General features: G+C 39.8%; 4 protein-coding genes across 4 annotated transcripts; all 4 read right to left on the reverse strand.

Annotated features, from left to right (window-relative positions):
* Window positions 1–790: 790 nt before the first annotated feature.
* LOC139747713 (cuticle protein AMP1A-like) lies at window positions 791–1885 on the reverse strand. Its single transcript, XM_071660320.1, has 3 exons — window positions 1813–1885; window positions 1402–1634; window positions 791–1153 (listed from the first exon to the last, which is right to left on the reverse strand). Exons 1-3 carry the CDS (start codon window positions 1819–1821, stop codon window positions 940–942), a joined length of 456 nt encoding a protein of 151 aa, XP_071516421.1. The 5' UTR covers window positions 1822–1885; the 3' UTR covers window positions 791–939.
* A 2679-nt stretch (window positions 1886–4564) lies between these two features.
* Window positions 4565–5642, reverse strand: LOC139747717 (cuticle protein AMP1A-like). The gene is made up of 3 exons (XM_071660323.1): window positions 5583–5642; window positions 5172–5404; window positions 4565–4923 (listed from the first exon to the last, which is right to left on the reverse strand). The coding sequence occupies exons 1-3, from the start codon at window positions 5589–5591 to the stop codon at window positions 4710–4712; spliced, it is 456 nt and encodes a 151-aa protein (XP_071516424.1). The 5' UTR covers window positions 5592–5642; the 3' UTR covers window positions 4565–4709.
* A 2353-nt stretch (window positions 5643–7995) lies between these two features.
* Window positions 7996–9114, reverse strand: LOC139747687 (cuticle protein AMP1A-like). Its single transcript, XM_071660279.1, has 3 exons — window positions 9016–9114; window positions 8446–8675; window positions 7996–8347 (listed from the first exon to the last, which is right to left on the reverse strand). Exons 1-3 carry the CDS (start codon window positions 9022–9024, stop codon window positions 8143–8145), a joined length of 444 nt encoding a protein of 147 aa, XP_071516380.1. The 5' UTR covers window positions 9025–9114; the 3' UTR covers window positions 7996–8142.
* Window positions 9115–11777: 2663 nt separating this feature from the next.
* On the reverse strand, window positions 11778–13076 carry LOC139747511 (cuticle protein AMP1A-like). The gene is made up of 3 exons (XM_071659902.1): window positions 13019–13076; window positions 12235–12461; window positions 11778–12136 (listed from the first exon to the last, which is right to left on the reverse strand). Exons 1-3 carry the CDS (start codon window positions 13055–13057, stop codon window positions 11941–11943), a joined length of 462 nt encoding a protein of 153 aa, XP_071516003.1. The 5' UTR covers window positions 13058–13076; the 3' UTR covers window positions 11778–11940.
* Window positions 13077–17047: the final 3971 nt, after the last annotated feature.

The following is a 17047-nucleotide window of genomic DNA, read 5'->3' on the forward strand; positions in this document are numbered from 1 at the left end:
ATCATGAAATATATCTTGCTGAAGTAAAAAGCCCCTGCTTATTCAGGAATTTGTATCTATCACTGCAGGTGAAATCTGACTAATTTTGTCTTCACTAGGTGCGTAGATTAGGATTGTCGAAAACATTGAATATCGGTATTAGATCATCTCTTATCTTATTTCCCAAGGTAAATAAGTGATGTTTAAACAGCTTTCATGGGTTTTTTATCAGCCCGGGAATCATCTTGGTAATTGATTGTTGTACTTACTATTCAGTTTATGTCTGTTCATGTTGGACGACAAGATTTGAGTACAGTAATGAGTAGGAGCAGGGATAATTGAGTTGAAGAATCAATATTAATTTTTTTAAGCATAAATTCCAATGGCTTACCAATAAATTCTAGAATTCTGATAGCATTTCTTAATGCTAATTTACACAGTTTTCATAGTCTTTAGATCATCTAAGTCTCTTGCCCCAGTTATGTTTTGTTTTTCAATGCAGACAATCATACTATCGGCTAACATGCATTTTGGAACCTGCCAAACTTGTCAGGACTGAATTCGACATATTACGAACAACAGACCTCCAAGGGATAATGAATACACTAACAGTGTTTGTATTATAATTCCTATAATTCCAGAGAAAACAAGGGAAAATGATATCAAATATGAAAAAAAAACGAATGAAAGATTGACACTGGAAGTCTGTGACAAAAATGAACATCCTCCCAATTCTCTTGTAAACTGTTTTTGATTTGTCATAGATACAACCAAGTCATTGGCGATCCTAGTGGGAGAAGTAAGAACAATATTCTTTACACTTTTTATTGCATTTTACTATGCTTACCATACTTAAATACAGAGAAATGCAAAAGCATACACAGAGTCAAAAGGCCTATACACAGCAGTCAGATATTAGGCGACAAGATTTATGGGAACAATATATCTGCAACGTTGTGACTAAGGAGCATTATATCTGGCAGAAGAGCCGTTAGATTCAGCGCGGGCTCGGGCAGCATCTTCCTGTGCAGCAAAGTCGATCTGCTCTTGTACGAAGTCAGGGATCGGGAAGGGGAATGCAGGAGCCACTGGCAGGACGTCAGACTGGGGCTGGAAACCGTTCTCATCGGCGACGAATGTCACATGAACAGGAGTGCCGTCAGGAGAGACGTATCTATAAAAATGTCTTATTATTAATATTTACCTCCAAGCAGCCATGAACCTGCGTTACAATTAGTAATGACAAAATGAATAACTCCTTTGGAGTGGGAAGTTCCTCGACAAGATTTACTACAATTAGAGCCTAACTGAAGGTGGCTCATTACATGTGTTATAGCCACAAACAGGCGGAGTTCGAGATATGCATTAAGTTGGGGAAAAGTTAACCTGAACGAGATGTCAAAACTGAATTGTAATACTCACGAGTATTGTCCAGCCTTGACGACAGCACCCTCAGGGCCGGTGGGAGAGCCAGACTGAGAGAGGACGATGTCGTTGCCAGTCTCCACGTCGAGACTGTAGGTACCGTCCTCCTCCTGGACACGGTCGTCCTTCAGGATTGGCACCACTTCGGGGGAGGCTTCGAAGCGAGCGTCTTTAGATTCGGTGTACTGTGGGGCGGCAGCGGCCACAGTGGCCAACACAGCGAGAACCACCTGGAATAACAAACACATTTGACTTAATTTTCTCGTGTTCTATCATTAAGTTGACGGAGGCATGATAAAGTCGGCTATTTTGGTGGGGAAAATCTCTTGGACGACACATAATGTTTCATTTTTTCTCTCTGAAGATGATACAGCCTCGAAGAAGGTGACTTCTTGCTTGAGTACTTACGAACTGCATGTTGTTTAGCTGGGGTGGGAACTGATGCCTACAACGTGAAGACCGACAGTATTTATAGTGAGCGTGTGATGGACGTTAGTTGCCAGACTTGCTTTTCAAGGTAAATATGCACAACAAGTTTTTGTCTGACCTTAATTATGTATTTTTTCGTAACAGGGATTGTTATGGTCTTCTCTGGACGTTGTGCGCCATTGGTCTTCTTTGTAGCAGTACATAAAAGGCGGCTCTCTTACATGTGAATGGTCGTTTGAATACTTCGGAAAGTTATTTTGAAATGTCAAACTTTTTTTATTTAGGAAAAGTTAGAAATATATGTTTATTCGAAAAGGTCATCTGTATGAGCCCATAATTACTGCGACTTATAGCACACACACACACACACACACACACACACACACACACACACACATATATATATATATATATATATATATATATATATATATATATATATATATATATATATATATATATATATATATATATATATATATATATATATATATATATATATATATATATATATATATATATATGTGCACTGTACTCTGCCTGCTTTTGCTTACAGCGGAAGTAAAATTCTCCTTTTGAGAGATTGTATAACATGATTGCTTGCCCCATTGGCAGCTAATGAACCCTCTTTACTTATGGAACACTTTCTCAGAAGAAAATAACTGTGGCATCGACACAAAATCCCAAGATTGTGGGAGGCTAAGATTTTGTGATGTTTACTATATGGGTATCCAAGATGGAGTAAAAGATATGGTTATACATTAAATGATTTCCGTATAGTGATGATTATTGTCATTGTTTTGATACCTGATAGTCAGAAACAAGTAGAAATTTAAGAATTTAGATGGAATTTTCCTTTCTGCAATGTAGGAAAAATTCAGGTTATTGGATAATGTATGATATATAGGTCCAAATTAAAAAAGGAAGTATGTTCTGTGTGAGAAAAAAAAGGAATCTGAGGAAGAGGATGGGAAGTAATTTCAGTGGATTCTTTGGCCTAAAGAGTGAAGAGGCTTACAGGTTGAGGAAAAAATATCACTATCGTGGGATGACTGAAGAACATAGATGATGGAGCAAAACCACAAGGATTATCATTTTTGAAAAGAAGGGAAAGGAAATTATGCACGGATTCTGAGAAAAAGAGAAAAGCCAAAGGAAAAGAAGAAGAAGAAGAAGAAGAAGAAGAAGAAGAAGAAGAAGAAGAAGAAGAAGAAGAAGAAGAAGAAGAGAAAGAAAAGAAGAAGATTAATGAAGGTCCAGACTGTGGTTCATAGGAGGTCAGTGAATCTTTTATAGATTTAGATCTCAGTGTGTGGTTATAACTTAATACCATTTGCTGTTTATAAGAAATAATAGAAAGGTAAATCGAATGACTTTACTATACATATAGTTGATAGAACTATCGTCTTGTATATTATATACAAGAATGGCCGGAAAATAGAATCGGGAACCCTTTCATGAAAGGCTTATCGAGGATAGATCCATTGCCTTTCTTAATGTATTGACGTAAAATGGTGAAGGTCGCCGCAAACCATACCCGCCTACTGTCATGACCGTATGTATTAATCTGGCTCAAGAGGGATACTTAGAACAGTAGATGATGACTTTCTTGCTAATTTCTTAATACTGGAGGTATTCTAAATCTTGCTAAATAAAAGGCATTTGTTTAAAACATAGCAAATAAAGATTGTCTTATATAGTGGAGAGGAACACAATGGAGAGAAAAGTGGAACAAACAGTTAAGTCCTTTCGAAGCAATTTGTGATAGCAGTAGAGATCAGAAACACAGAGTTTAGTGAGGAGAGAGCAGAGATGCAAAGGTGCCGTAAAAAAGGAGAAAATCACGCCATTTGAGGACTAGAAGCAAAGTGTTCCTTTGATACGTATTTAACCAAATCTGTGATATTGTTTTTAGCTACTTTTGTTGGCAAATCATGAAATATATCTTGCTGAAGTAAAAAGCCCCTGCTTATTCAGGAATTTGTATCTATCACTGCAGGTGAAATCTGACTAATTTTGTCTTCACTAGGTGCGTAGATTAGGATTGTCGAAAACATTGAATATCGGTATTAGATCATCTCTTATCTTATTTCCCAAGGTAAATAAGTGATGTTTAAACAGCTTTCATAGGTTTTTTTTATCAGTCCGGGAATCATCTTGGTAATTGATTGTTGTACTTACTATTCAGTTTATGTCTGTTCATGTTGGACGACAAGATTTGACTACAGTAATGAGTAGGAGCAGGGATAATTGAGTTGAAGAATCAATATTAATTTTTTTAAACATAAATTCCAATGCCTTACCAATAAATTCTAGAATTCTGATAGCATTTCCTAAAGCTAATTTACACAGCTTTCATAGTCTTTAGATCATCTAAGTCTCTTGCCCCAGTTATGTTTTGTTTTTCAACTGTAGGCCTACAATCATACTATCGACTAACATGCATTTTGGAACCTGCCAAACTTGCCAGGACTGAATTCGACATATTACGAACAACAGACCAAGTGATAATAAATACACTAACAGTGTTTGTATTATAATTCCTATAATTCCAGAGAAAACAAGGGAAAATGATATCAAATATGAAAAAAAAAACGAATGGAAAGATTGACACTGGAAGTCAGTGACAAAAATGAACATCCTCCCAATTCTCTTGTAAACTGTTTTTGATTTGTCATAGATACAACCAAGTCATTGGCGATCCTAGTGGGAGAAGTAAGAACAATATTCTTTGCACTTTTTATTGCATTTTACTATGCTTACCATACTTAAATACAGAGAAATGCAAAAGCATACACAGAGTCAAAAGGCCTATACACAGCAGTCAGATATTAGGCGACAAGATTTATGGGAACAATATATCTGCAACGTTGTGACTAAGGAGCATTATATCTGGCAGAAGAGCCGTTAGATTCAGCGCGGGCTCGGGCAGCATCTTCCTGTGCAGCAAAGTCGATCTGCTCTTGTACGAAGTCAGGGATCGGGAAGGGGAATGCAGGAGCCACTGGCAGGACGTCAGACTGGGGCTGGAAACCGTTCTCATCGGCGACGAACGTCACATGAACAGGAGTGCCGTCAGGAGAGACGTATCTGTAGAAATGTCTTATTATTAATATTTACCTCCAAGCAGCCATGAACCTGCGTTACAATTAGTAATAACAAAATGAATAACTCCTTTGGAGTGGGAAGTTCCTCGACAAGATTTACTACGATGTGAGCCTAACTGAAGGTGGCTCATTACATGTGTTATAGCCACAAACAGGCGGAGTTCGAGATATGCATTAAGTTGGGGAAAAGTTAACCTGAACGAGATGTCAAAACTGAATTGTAATACTCACGAGTATTGTCCAGCCTTGACGACAGCACCCTCAGGGCCGGTGGGAGAGCCAGACTGAGAGAGGACGATGTCGTTGCCAGTCTCCACGTCGAGACTGTAGGTACCGTCCTCCCCCTGGACACGGTCGTCCTTCAGGATTGGCACCACTTCGGGGGAGGCTTCGAAGCGAGCGGCTTTAGATTCGGTGTACTGTGGGGCGGCAGCGGCCACAGTGGCCAACACAGCGAGAACCACCTGGAATAACAAACACATTTGACTTAATTTTCTCGTGTTCTATCATTAAGTTGACGGAGGCATGATAAAGTCGGCTATTTTGGTGGGGAAAATCTCTTGGACGACACATAATGTTTCATTTTTTCTCTCTGAAGATGATACAGCCTCGAAGAAGGTGACTTCTTGCTTGAGTACTTACGAACTGCATGTTGTTTAGCTGGGGTGGGAACTGATGCCTACAACGTGAAGACCGACAGTATTTATAGTGAGCGTCTGATGGACGTTAGTTGCCAGACTTGCTTTGCAAAATAAATATGCATAACAAGTTTTTGTCTGATCCTAATTTAGTATTTTTGGGTAACAAGGTTTTGTTGTTCTGTTTTAGGCATTCGTGTCATTGGGGTAGTAAATGAAGGGCGGTTCTCTTATGAGCTCATCTTTACAGGTACTCCAGGTTGTTGTTGCATTCATGAAAATGCAGATGAGAATGTTCTAAAAAATCCCATAAATTTGCTATGAACATTCAAACTAGTTTCAGGAGAGTTAGAAACATTCTATTATCTGAGGTCATCTTTGGAAATTTCAAAACTAGATTAAACGCGCACACACACAGACACAGACAGACAGACAGACAGACAGACACACACACACACACACACACACACACACACACACACACACACACACACACAAGTCCAAAGTATTCAAGCACATCTTTGTCATCTCTCTCAATCACATATCGCTCTTATGCTGTCATTCCGTTAATTATCACCTGAAACCACAAGTCATCCTAAAACACTTCATTTTCAACACGTCCGCCCTCTCTCAATTCCTTGCATTTGGAGTACAATACCATCAGTGCTCTATAAGTCAACAATGCCCACCTTTGCTCAACCAGACAATAACTGATCTCTCCCTCCTTACACTTTTACTTATTACATTTACGACCTTTGCGCCCTGCCTCAATCCATGACTGACTTCATCTTCCATCTCCTGAAACGTGCCACTCCCAAGTACCTACTTCCTCCAGGTTCTCCGAGTTCAAAATCACAGTCAGGCCATCCTGCTTCTTCCCCTAATGTGCCTCATTACCTTACGTTTGTTGGCATCAACTCTTAAGTTCATACTTTTACACATTCTCCTAACTTAGTCACTATCTTCTGTAGTCTATCAACAGAACTGTGTCATCTACAACAGTAAGTGACTCACTTCCATGGTCTCCCTATTCCCAGCATTATGTCAACTTACCCTCGCTCATTATGCAACTTAACCTCGCTCATTGAGCCTCTTATTTACAGCCATAGCGACATCACACATCCAGCGGGAGGATAGAGTCGTGCTTTGGAGCAAAAAAGACCTTCGACGGAGCTGACTTGTTTTCCCTCCTCTGAAGATGAAGGTCTTGCCGTGGGTGACTTTTCCATCGTGGTGTTACCACTTGCAGGTGTCGTATGCAGTCTCCTAACTATAAGTGTGTATGTCAATCGTATAAATGATTAAGTAGGATTAGCCTTTGATACAAAGTAAATCTACTTCTCCATATTCAGCCAAGGTATCTTATAGATTCGTCTATATCCTGGTGTAGATTTATTTGCTTCTTCACACTAACGCGTCACTCATCCATATACCTCCTTCACTTCTTTCCTCTCCTATCATTAATTGTAACATCTCTAGTGAAGCTGCACTTTCAACATTCAGCATCTCGCCTCCTCCAGCAACGTCGGGACTCACCAAGATGGCAACACTATGAAAATCAACAGAGGTGACTATAATTCATTCCTTCATCACTTTTAGAGTCGATGATTTCTTAATTCATCTTAATGTTCAAGCTTCGTATATGCCCTCTCGTCTGAGAATTCACTTTCTAATTATTTTATCTCTCTCTAATCCTGATGTCCCTCTTATAAACTCGGTTCGTACCGTGCGTTCTTTTTCATTTTCCTCTCAGGTGTTAGCATAAATTTCGCCATTTATAATCATAATACCATACTTAACTTTAGCTTCCATATATTTGGATTCGTCATGTTTTTCCTCTGCCACATCTTCAGAAATTCTAACTTTTCATAAACATCCCTAGATTTGCAAACCATGCAGATGAACGTTCCCTTACCTATTCTCAGTAATATCATCTCTGATGTATCTGAAGTTGTAAACCCATCGAATCCTTGATCACTTAATTTGTAATTCCCAATCCTGCTCTTCTCTCTCATGTATCGCTACTTTGACTATTTCGATTAATTACTTTGATTCTTACTTTCTCGCAAGTTTTTGGAGATTTGATAAGTATGGTTCTTTCTCTCTTCTGCTCTGGCCTCTGTACATCTAGGCATTCTTCTCCTGTTGTTTCATAAGAATATCATCACTATGGGGAATCAGGTGAAACCATTCCGTCTTGTTAATTCTGATATCCATCAGATGAGATGGTTGTGTATATCTAACATATATCTAAGGGGAGAAGATCAGCCAGGTAAAGGTAAGAGATGCTGAAAGCAGCAGATTGTTGTATCAACATAGTTGTTGTGGATACTTGCTTCACTACAATGATTATTGTTTCTTATATTATAAGAGGTAAGAGCACTAGCGATCCGAAACGATAAACAGAATGAAAGACATTATTCATTTGCTACCGCATTTTAATACGCTTGTCAAACATAGATACAGAAAACATGGTAATAAATACATAGGATTATTTCAGGAATAGAGTGTTCGTATATTGACCGACGGGGCATGAGAAAACATATAAGCCGCGCTATCATTCCTTATTTTGAATCATATGAGCCTCTAGTTTCACCACGGGCACGGGCAGCGTCCTCCTCAGCGGCGAAGGCGATCTGGTCCAGCACGAACTGAGGGATTGGGTGGGGGAAGGCGGGAGCCACTGGCAGGAGGTCAGACTGAGGCTGGTAGCCGTTTGCGTCGGCGACGTAAGTCACAACGACGGGAGTGCCGTCAGGAGCAGTGTAACTGTGGAGTGAGGATGAATGTTTATTCAAAGGAAATTATATTATAGGACAAGTGATATCACTCAAGACATTGATACCTAATTTTCTAACAATACTCACGAGTATTGTCCAGCCTTGACGACAGCACCCTCAGGGCCGGTGGGAGAGCCAGACTGAGAGAGGACGATGTCGTTGCCAGTCTCCACGTCCAGGCTGTATCGTCCGTCCTCCTCGTGGACACGGTCGTCCCTCAGGATGGGGATCTCATCCGAGAAGTCATGACGAGCAGCGGGTGATTCTGAGTACTGTGGGGCGGCGGCGGCTACGGCGACCAACACAGCCAGAAATACCTAGGATAACAAACGTAATTCATATTTGACCCCAGTAGCTGCTACCTTTTTCCTTTCCTTGTACTTGTTCTCATTCCCTTCCTCATCACTCTCGCAAAAACCCTCCAGCAAACTCATCCAACATTCAACATTCCAAAAGCTCATGACCTCTATCAGTTATATATAGATATATATATAAAAAAATTTTTCATACAATATCGCCATTTCCCGCGTTAGCGAGGTAGCATGGGAACAGAAGACTGAGCCGTAATGTGTGTGTGTGTGTGTGTTGCATGCACTTTAGTATTATAACATCTTTCCTGTACCATGCTATAGCCTAAGAGGCACCTGAAGCACTTACGAACTGCATGTTGTTTGGTTGGGACGAGAACTGATGCCCAAAACGTGAGGACCATCACTACTTATAGCAGGCGTCTGGAGGGACGCAAGGGTTGCCAAGCGTACCTTGTAACGTATACAACCATGACTAGTTTTTATCTGAGTCTACTTTCCTATCATTCGTGAGAAGGATATGTTGATCTTCTCCTGACCTGCGTGTCATTTAGTATTCCTTAGACTAACAACGCTTATCTTACATTGATATATAACTAAAGACTAATGCGGGAGGTTGCAGTAGCAATCATAGTGTCTTTAAGAAAATGCATATAAAGGAACTTGATAGGATTGCCATGAACTTCCAAACCGGTATGAACAAACATCACAAATACACTTTCCTTTTAGGAGGACATCGGTGGGACAAACGAGTTGGAGGAAACCTAGACCTGGGACCTAAAACCCACACACACACACACACACACACACACACATCACCGCTCTCATCTGTAACGCTTCAAGATGCGATTCTTTTCTGTTTTGTTCTTTATATGGTGTTGCATCATTTAAAATCAAATTTGAAGATGGGCAATGCTTGTGTACCCGAAACGTGTCATGTATCTCAAAGATAGATTTGAAATGGATAGAAGACAATCAAATCACGCTTTATTGATAAAGTAAAACGTGTACAGACAAATTGAAAACACGGAACAGAAACCTTTAAAAATCAATGTAATATAAAAAATATTCTGCAAGCAAATTTTTCTCTGATGCCTCGTAAGTGTAGAGACATGAAACCATAGTAGTTCTATACAGACGCTCATTCACACCTTGGCATAACTCTATTTTCCTCTTCACACTAATACCCAGCTGATCCACCTCATTCCTTCACTGTACACCGCCTCTTCATACTTGATCATGCTCCTCTTATCCCTTCCTCATTCATTCTCATCCGGCATCTATTCTTTTCAAGTTTTTTCATATAACGCTCTTATCCTGTCCTATGTTTCTGTTTATTTTGTTCTCTTCTCTTTCTATTGCTGATGTTCCTCACTCATACACCACCACTGATCATACTCTGATACATCATAATTCCTTTAATCAGTACTCAGGTTTTTACTATCACAGATGAGGGCAAGCTTAGCTGTCCTCCCACAGATTCCGACACATCCGTAAGTAACAGATTAATCTTCTGTGATTATAATACTTAACGTTAACGCCTTTATCATTATGTAGAGATATAACGAACAAGGCCCTTCATCCTTTAGTCTTTTCTTTCACAAGATGCTATCATTGCTTTTATAAAGGGCGCTTACCCTAGACAACCCTTGCAATATTCTAGCCCCCTCGTTTCCGCGTCGTACATCTGTATATTTTTCACCTTTCTTGACACACCCGCTCATCAGAACAGTTATTCCATTTCCTGAACACATCATTAGCTTAGATTATGATAATCTACCAACAACATATTGTAACAGCCCGCTGTTTCCCACTTGCCTCACAAACCTTCTTGGTAGTTCACTACAGTGCAACATGTTACTATATTTTAATGAAACTGGTCTCACATTCTTGATTTAAGTTTCCCTTTTGACGTTGCATTCTAATTTTTCACAAGCATAAGTGCCTTCTGTTTTCATAGCTATCAGTTGGTTGCATTAATCATTTCATTCACTTGTTCAATTCTGTTTGATTTTCTCATTGATTTCTCCTCCTCCATTCAACTTGCTAGCAATTTCACACAACTATTTCTCAGACGATATATGTTTGCTCTTCCGTGCTTAGCATTTTCTCTAGGATTATCCCTCATTTGATTCATCATATTTTGCGACACATCATACAAAGTCTCCCTTCTAACCACACCTTCCATAACGCTTCCTCCCGCTTTACTTCTTGCGTATTCCAGAAGTCCAGATGTCCCTTTCAGGCGTTGTGCATTTCTTCGATATCTTATGATTTTCGGCTGAAGTTTTCCCCTACTGTTTTACATCATATATTCTCCAGTCCATCGACCCTTAAACATATCCATTGTCTGTTGTCACGAATGTAACATGTGTGAAAATGGCTTATTTTATGCTCAAGAAAAAGTTATTGTAACGCATTGTTTCTGGCGTAAGTCCAAGAAAATTAATGTCGCCCAAGAAAATTAATGTCGCACCTTAAACCCTATACTGCATTTTGCCCACAACATTGCTAACGCTGGTTTCGCAATGTCCTCACCTGTCACCACGATCATTCGACCCTCCCTCACTGAATTATTTGGAAAGGCTTCCCTGAGTTCCTCTCACCAGCTGTCTGTTATTGTATATCCTGTTACCAGCCTAAACCTCGTTGCACCTGCTCGCTGTATTTTTCTTTTATTTCTTTTTCCACTAAGATACTAAGTCATTTACAAAGATCATCTAACACTATTATACAATTTTCATATGGAGTTATTGCAGCTTTAAGACTGCTAAATTTAGAGGGAGGAGTGAGCTGGTCCTTGACGATATCATACTTTTTTTCTTACTTTGACGATTGTGGGAACTCGAACCAGGAAATTATACTGAAGGTGTTGCCTGATGCCAGCGAGTCCGGTAAAGCCAACCATTCTGATGGTAGTTTACATATCAGGCCTTCATCACTCAAGACTCAACGCTGATCAGCCATATAGCAAGTATACATATTACTAACGACCTCCTCTTGCATCAGGGTTTCTAACAAAGATTTCGATGTTAGCAACAATTCTTACTGATAGGTTTATTTCATCATAGCCCAAGTTCAGGTGCGATCCTTACAGGAAAACAAAGAAAATCCACAAGGCATTTGTTATTGCATCTCATTACTTTTGTCATACATAAATACAGTAAATATTATGATAGATACAGTGGGTGATTATGAGTACATAGTGCCTGTTCCTGTAATGAATGGCATTGCATGCGAGAACACAAAAGAGCCGCTCTTCTAATCACCATTTTTAGTTATATGTATCTCTAACTTCACTTCTCTCTTCCTCGGGGTTCTCCGCAGCGAAGGCGATTTGGTCCAGCACGTACTGAGGGATTGGGTGGGGGAACGCGGGAGCCACTGGCAGGACGTCAGACTGAGGCTGGTAGCCGTTTTCGTCGGCGACGAATGTCACAACGACGGGAGTGCCGTCAGGAGCAATGTAGCTGTAGAGAAAGAGAAAAAAAAAGTGTTATTAATCGGGAATAATCACGGCGGACTAGAGTGATGTTGACTACGGTATAAAAAATACAATAATACTCACGAATATTCTCCAGCTGTGTTCACAGAACCCTCAGGCCCCGGAGAGCCAGACTGAGAAATGAAAATGCTGTTTCCAGTCTCCACGTCCAAGCTGTACCGTCCGTCCTCCTCGTGAACACGCTCGTCCTTCAAGATGGGCACCACCTCATCAGGGAGTTCGCGGCGATCAGACGACTCAGAGTACTGTGGGGCGGCGGTGGCCACGGCTACCAGCAAGGCGAAAACCACCTGAAAAAATGAAACACACACTTATTCTGGCTCTATGCCTCAGGTGTAGTGTAAGCCAGACTCTACTCTCGAATCAGTCTGTGCAAATTGATTTCTGGCAATAAATTTAGAATTATGTCCGTCATGGTGTATTTTCATGAGAAGTACCTTCTTGATAAAGTAATTTTGTTCACATTTCGTAAAAGAGAGGTAAGAGAACTTACGTGACTACATATGTTTTATCGTATAGAGAAAGCGCTTGATAAATATGATGTGTATTTGAAACTTGGCAATATTTGGACTAATGCTTCTATTTTGTCTTGTACACAAAATCAACTCCGTAATGATAGGAATATGATTTCTGTTTTCTCAATCATGATAAACTATATTTTTGTCCATATAGTCACTAAGATATCTCAGATGATTCTCTGATAAGCTGGGTTAAGGAGCCCCGTGGTAATAACACAGGAGGAAGAAACTGAGTCAGATTAGGTAGAGAGTCGGGCTTTCCTTCACGATGTTGCTCGGGAACATCCTTTCCCGTGATTTTAAACTCCTGAAATTTTTCTTATACTTACGAAGTACATGCTGCTTGGTTCAGGGAAGAACTGATACATGTGGCATGAAGATCGTCTGCATTTATAGCCGAGGTTTGCTGGCAGTCAGTTGCCAGTTTTGCCTTAGATGGTCTTCCTTCCTAACCAGTTTCTCCGTGACCCTATTTTCAGTTCATGATTACACGAACACATGAGGCATTTCATGCTTATTTCTATTAAGGAAAGGTTTCTATTCTTTAACTGGTGCATCAAGTTTGACGATGGGGTGGAAAGATGCCTTGATATTTGATGGATTTGTTTCAGGTTCCTGCATGAAGCATGGTCTGTGGTATGAGTCACATGGAAATGAACTCCTAAACCGGTTCTTGCATTCAAGTGTTATTCGCTCACTTTCATCTTGTGGAGGAATTCATGTGAATGAAAAGAGAAGACTTGCATTATACATATGACTGGAGGCTGTAACCAAATGTATGTTGTATATGTGTATGACAATGAAAATAAATAGATGTGTACAGAGTATACACAAACAGACGGACACACCTCATTTTTGCGCAGACACACACCATGAACTCCATACATTTGTATGCAGACATATATACACAGGCACACACGTACAAACGAAACGGCAAGTACACATACTTTAATCATAGACAAAAAGAAACACATTGACGATCACACTCACCACAGATAGGCAAACTTAACATGCGAACACTCTCTCTCTCTCTCTCTCTCTCTCTCTCTCTCTCTCTCTCTCTCTCTCTCTCTCTCTCTCTCTCTCTCTCTCTCTCTCTCATTCATTTATCTCTTGTGTTTTCTCGACAGAGATAGAAAGGTTTATGCTTAAGTCAGATGCCTGACACGAAATCCGACCATATCAAAGCCAAAGAGGTGAATCACAGTAAATTGAGGTCAGGTTATGGATTATCATCATGCATTTGCTTTCATATGCATGCAGTGGGACATGACAGGCATTACGTCTGCGGCTCAGATTAAAATCGAATCAATTTATGCATTTCTGGCTGCATTAGTTAAAGTTATACGTGTTGTCAGAATGGCTTATCTTTGAAGTGAGAGAGTTGAACTGTCGAGTGGAGATAACAGCAACAGACGTAAGCACAACAGAAAAGGACAAAGAGAGAGGAGGTTACTTTCCAAACTCTGTTTGAAGATGTCGATATTGCACTGTAATTTAATACACGAAGGAAGAAAACAACTAGAGGACACAATAGGTAAATGAGCAAGAAACAAGTCAGAAAATATGTCAAGGAATACTTCTACAGTAATAGAATAGTGGATGAGCTAAACAAGCTTCGTGAAGAAATAGTGAATGCAGATGGCAATAAAAGAGACTACGACAGAAAAGAATGGTTAAGAGAGTGTTAAACTCCTTCTTCTAGTGTAAAACTGGGTAATAAGAGATACGTCATCGCCATACAGTAATATATATATATATATATATATATATATATATATATATATATATATATATATATATATATATATATATATATATATATATATATATATACAAGGTTTCCCAAAAAAATGTACACACTTTTTGACACCGTATAACTCTGATTTTTTTTTTTTCAGGATCAACTGGATCTGAAAAAAGAAAAAATTCAGTGAGTTATAGGGTGTCAAAAAGTGAGTACATTTTTTGGGGGACACCCTGTATATATACACACACACAATGTATGAGGAAGAGCTACCGCGATGGCCAAAAATATAATCAGGACATTGGTTATAACAGTACCATGATAATAATGATAAATGACAGAGGCAACAGTTTTAATAATGACGGTAATTGTGGCAATATTAGTTATGATGATCGTATTCTGCATGTATAACCTTACCCTTGATCTGAGCAAGTTATGCTACTGTAAGACGGAGATTACCAACGAACGAGAAATACTTGCAACAAGTGATCTGTGTTTTCATTATAAATTTGATCCCACTTTTCTTTCTTCTTTTTCAAGAAATATAACTTGATTATACCCTATGAATACAGTTCTTTTTTCAATATCTAGCAATTGAACGCACAGACAGAAAAGAATGATACGAAAATGACTGCATAAAGTCGAGATGTAGATTTTAGATTTCTGTAACTATTACCTTCTTCGCATATTACTGAGGTAGGGAATATCTGTCGGTAGATTTTCGCGGTTTTCATATAGAACTACACCTCCCAGAGGGCACAGTAGCATCATCGCGGGTAGGAGCATCCTCCTTCTCAGCAGTGAAGACGGTCTGGTTCAGCACGAAGTGAGGGACTGCATGGGAGAACTCTGGAGCCAATGGGAAGAAGTCAGATCTTCGAAACAATGGGTTTCCTGTCACGAGCAGCCCAATTGTAGAGTGCATCAAGAAAGAGTCACGCATAAGTTGATCATGTCGACTAGAGAGATATGAATTGCGGTAAAAAAAACCTGAGTTATGATACAGTTGTTGTGCAGCCTTCACCACAATACTCTCGGTGACGTTTGGTGAAGATGACAGACAGGACAGTACCGTTGCCAGTCTCCATGACCAGGCTGTACCTGCTGTCGCCCTCGTGGACAGACACTGTCTCCCCTCATTATGAACTATTCTTCATATAAATCTCCTAAGGTAAGTTGGAGGGTCTGAGACGACGTAGTTGGGGCGATAGCGGCCACCATGTCGGGTTGAAGCCATCTTCATAACTAGCACAAGAGACGATACATCGCATAAGCTGTCAGGAATCATTTTATATTCAGTGTCTTCTGCCGCGGTGGCATCTGGCGCTTGTTACCTGAGCGAATCTGATGATACTGAGAAACCTGATTTTACTTCCTCTGCTGCACGAGGATGTTTCTCAAAATTTCTCACCGTCAGAGAGAACGAAATCTAGTTTACACGGTCGTCCATAAAAGATTCAAGTGTCTTGAGACTGGCCGTACTAAATCCAGTCTCAGGTAACATGAATAACCATAAATGCGGCGTTGCATATCTGCACAAAAACTATGATTCCTGTGAGACGTTGGCGGTGATCACTTAACTGATTCTTCAGAGAGAGAGAGAGAGAGAGAGAGAGAGAGAGAGAGTACAGTAAAATTAAAGTGTGGAGCAACTATTCAGATACCGACTTGATCAGTGTCATGGCAATTATCGAATATGAAATGTAAGCTTTACGCTTATCACTTGCCTTCTTGATATGCAAATCACCTTGGTTTGTCATGCTAATTGTACTGAAAAAAAACATGTGGATTCTATGCAAAGCTCTAATGCCAGTCCTCAGTTGATATACGTTTCAGCGAAAATGTAAATACGTATAATCTTCACAAATGCTCAAGGAGTGGTGCTACGGTATTGATGCTGGTCTAGACCCAGTTGTTGGGTCTCTGACAATGGCTGCATTTCAGTGTTGAGGCTGCAGGAACTCGCTTTAGTAACTGGAAGAGTTTGCCCGTCTTTTATGGGGTTCTTGGGCGTGAGGGGATAAAGAGAAAGACTGGAAACCTGAAAACAAAAAATGGTAAGAGCGTTTTAGAGCCTGGAAGTCAGCGGAGGTGTGGAGCTTTTTCTTCTTTTTTTTTTTTTGCGTGCAGGTCAGTGCTTTATTGGCGCCTGTAGCTTCATGGATTTCTATTCTTTATATATAGCGTCTTCTTCTCGTCTCCATGAGTTGCCGGCTACACCAAATGGATCAAGTTTTTCGTAGGAGATCTTGTCAAGACCTGTAATCTTCAAGGCTCGGAGCCAAGGGAGGCTTTAGAACATGTTCTAACACTTGCTTTAATATATATTTCAGTACGTAAATTGAATATCCTCTTATCTCTAGCATTATATGAGTTACGTCAACCATAAGATTAACTAGGGGGATAGAGACAGGTTACTGGTTATCATTATCTAATACGATAATACGATATGATTCAAGAGACGTATGGAAATTACATGTATATGTGTAAGTTTATCACACATACACACACACACACACACACACACACACACTTATACATTTTTTTCTCTTCTACACCTAATTCCCTCTACTGCCATATCGAAGTAACGTTAGGAACAAATAACGATGGT

This window comes from Panulirus ornatus, chromosome 69 (genome assembly GCF_036320965.1).
Source record: "Panulirus ornatus isolate Po-2019 chromosome 69, ASM3632096v1, whole genome shotgun sequence".
NCBI lineage: Eukaryota > Metazoa > Arthropoda > Malacostraca > Decapoda > Palinuridae > Panulirus > Panulirus ornatus.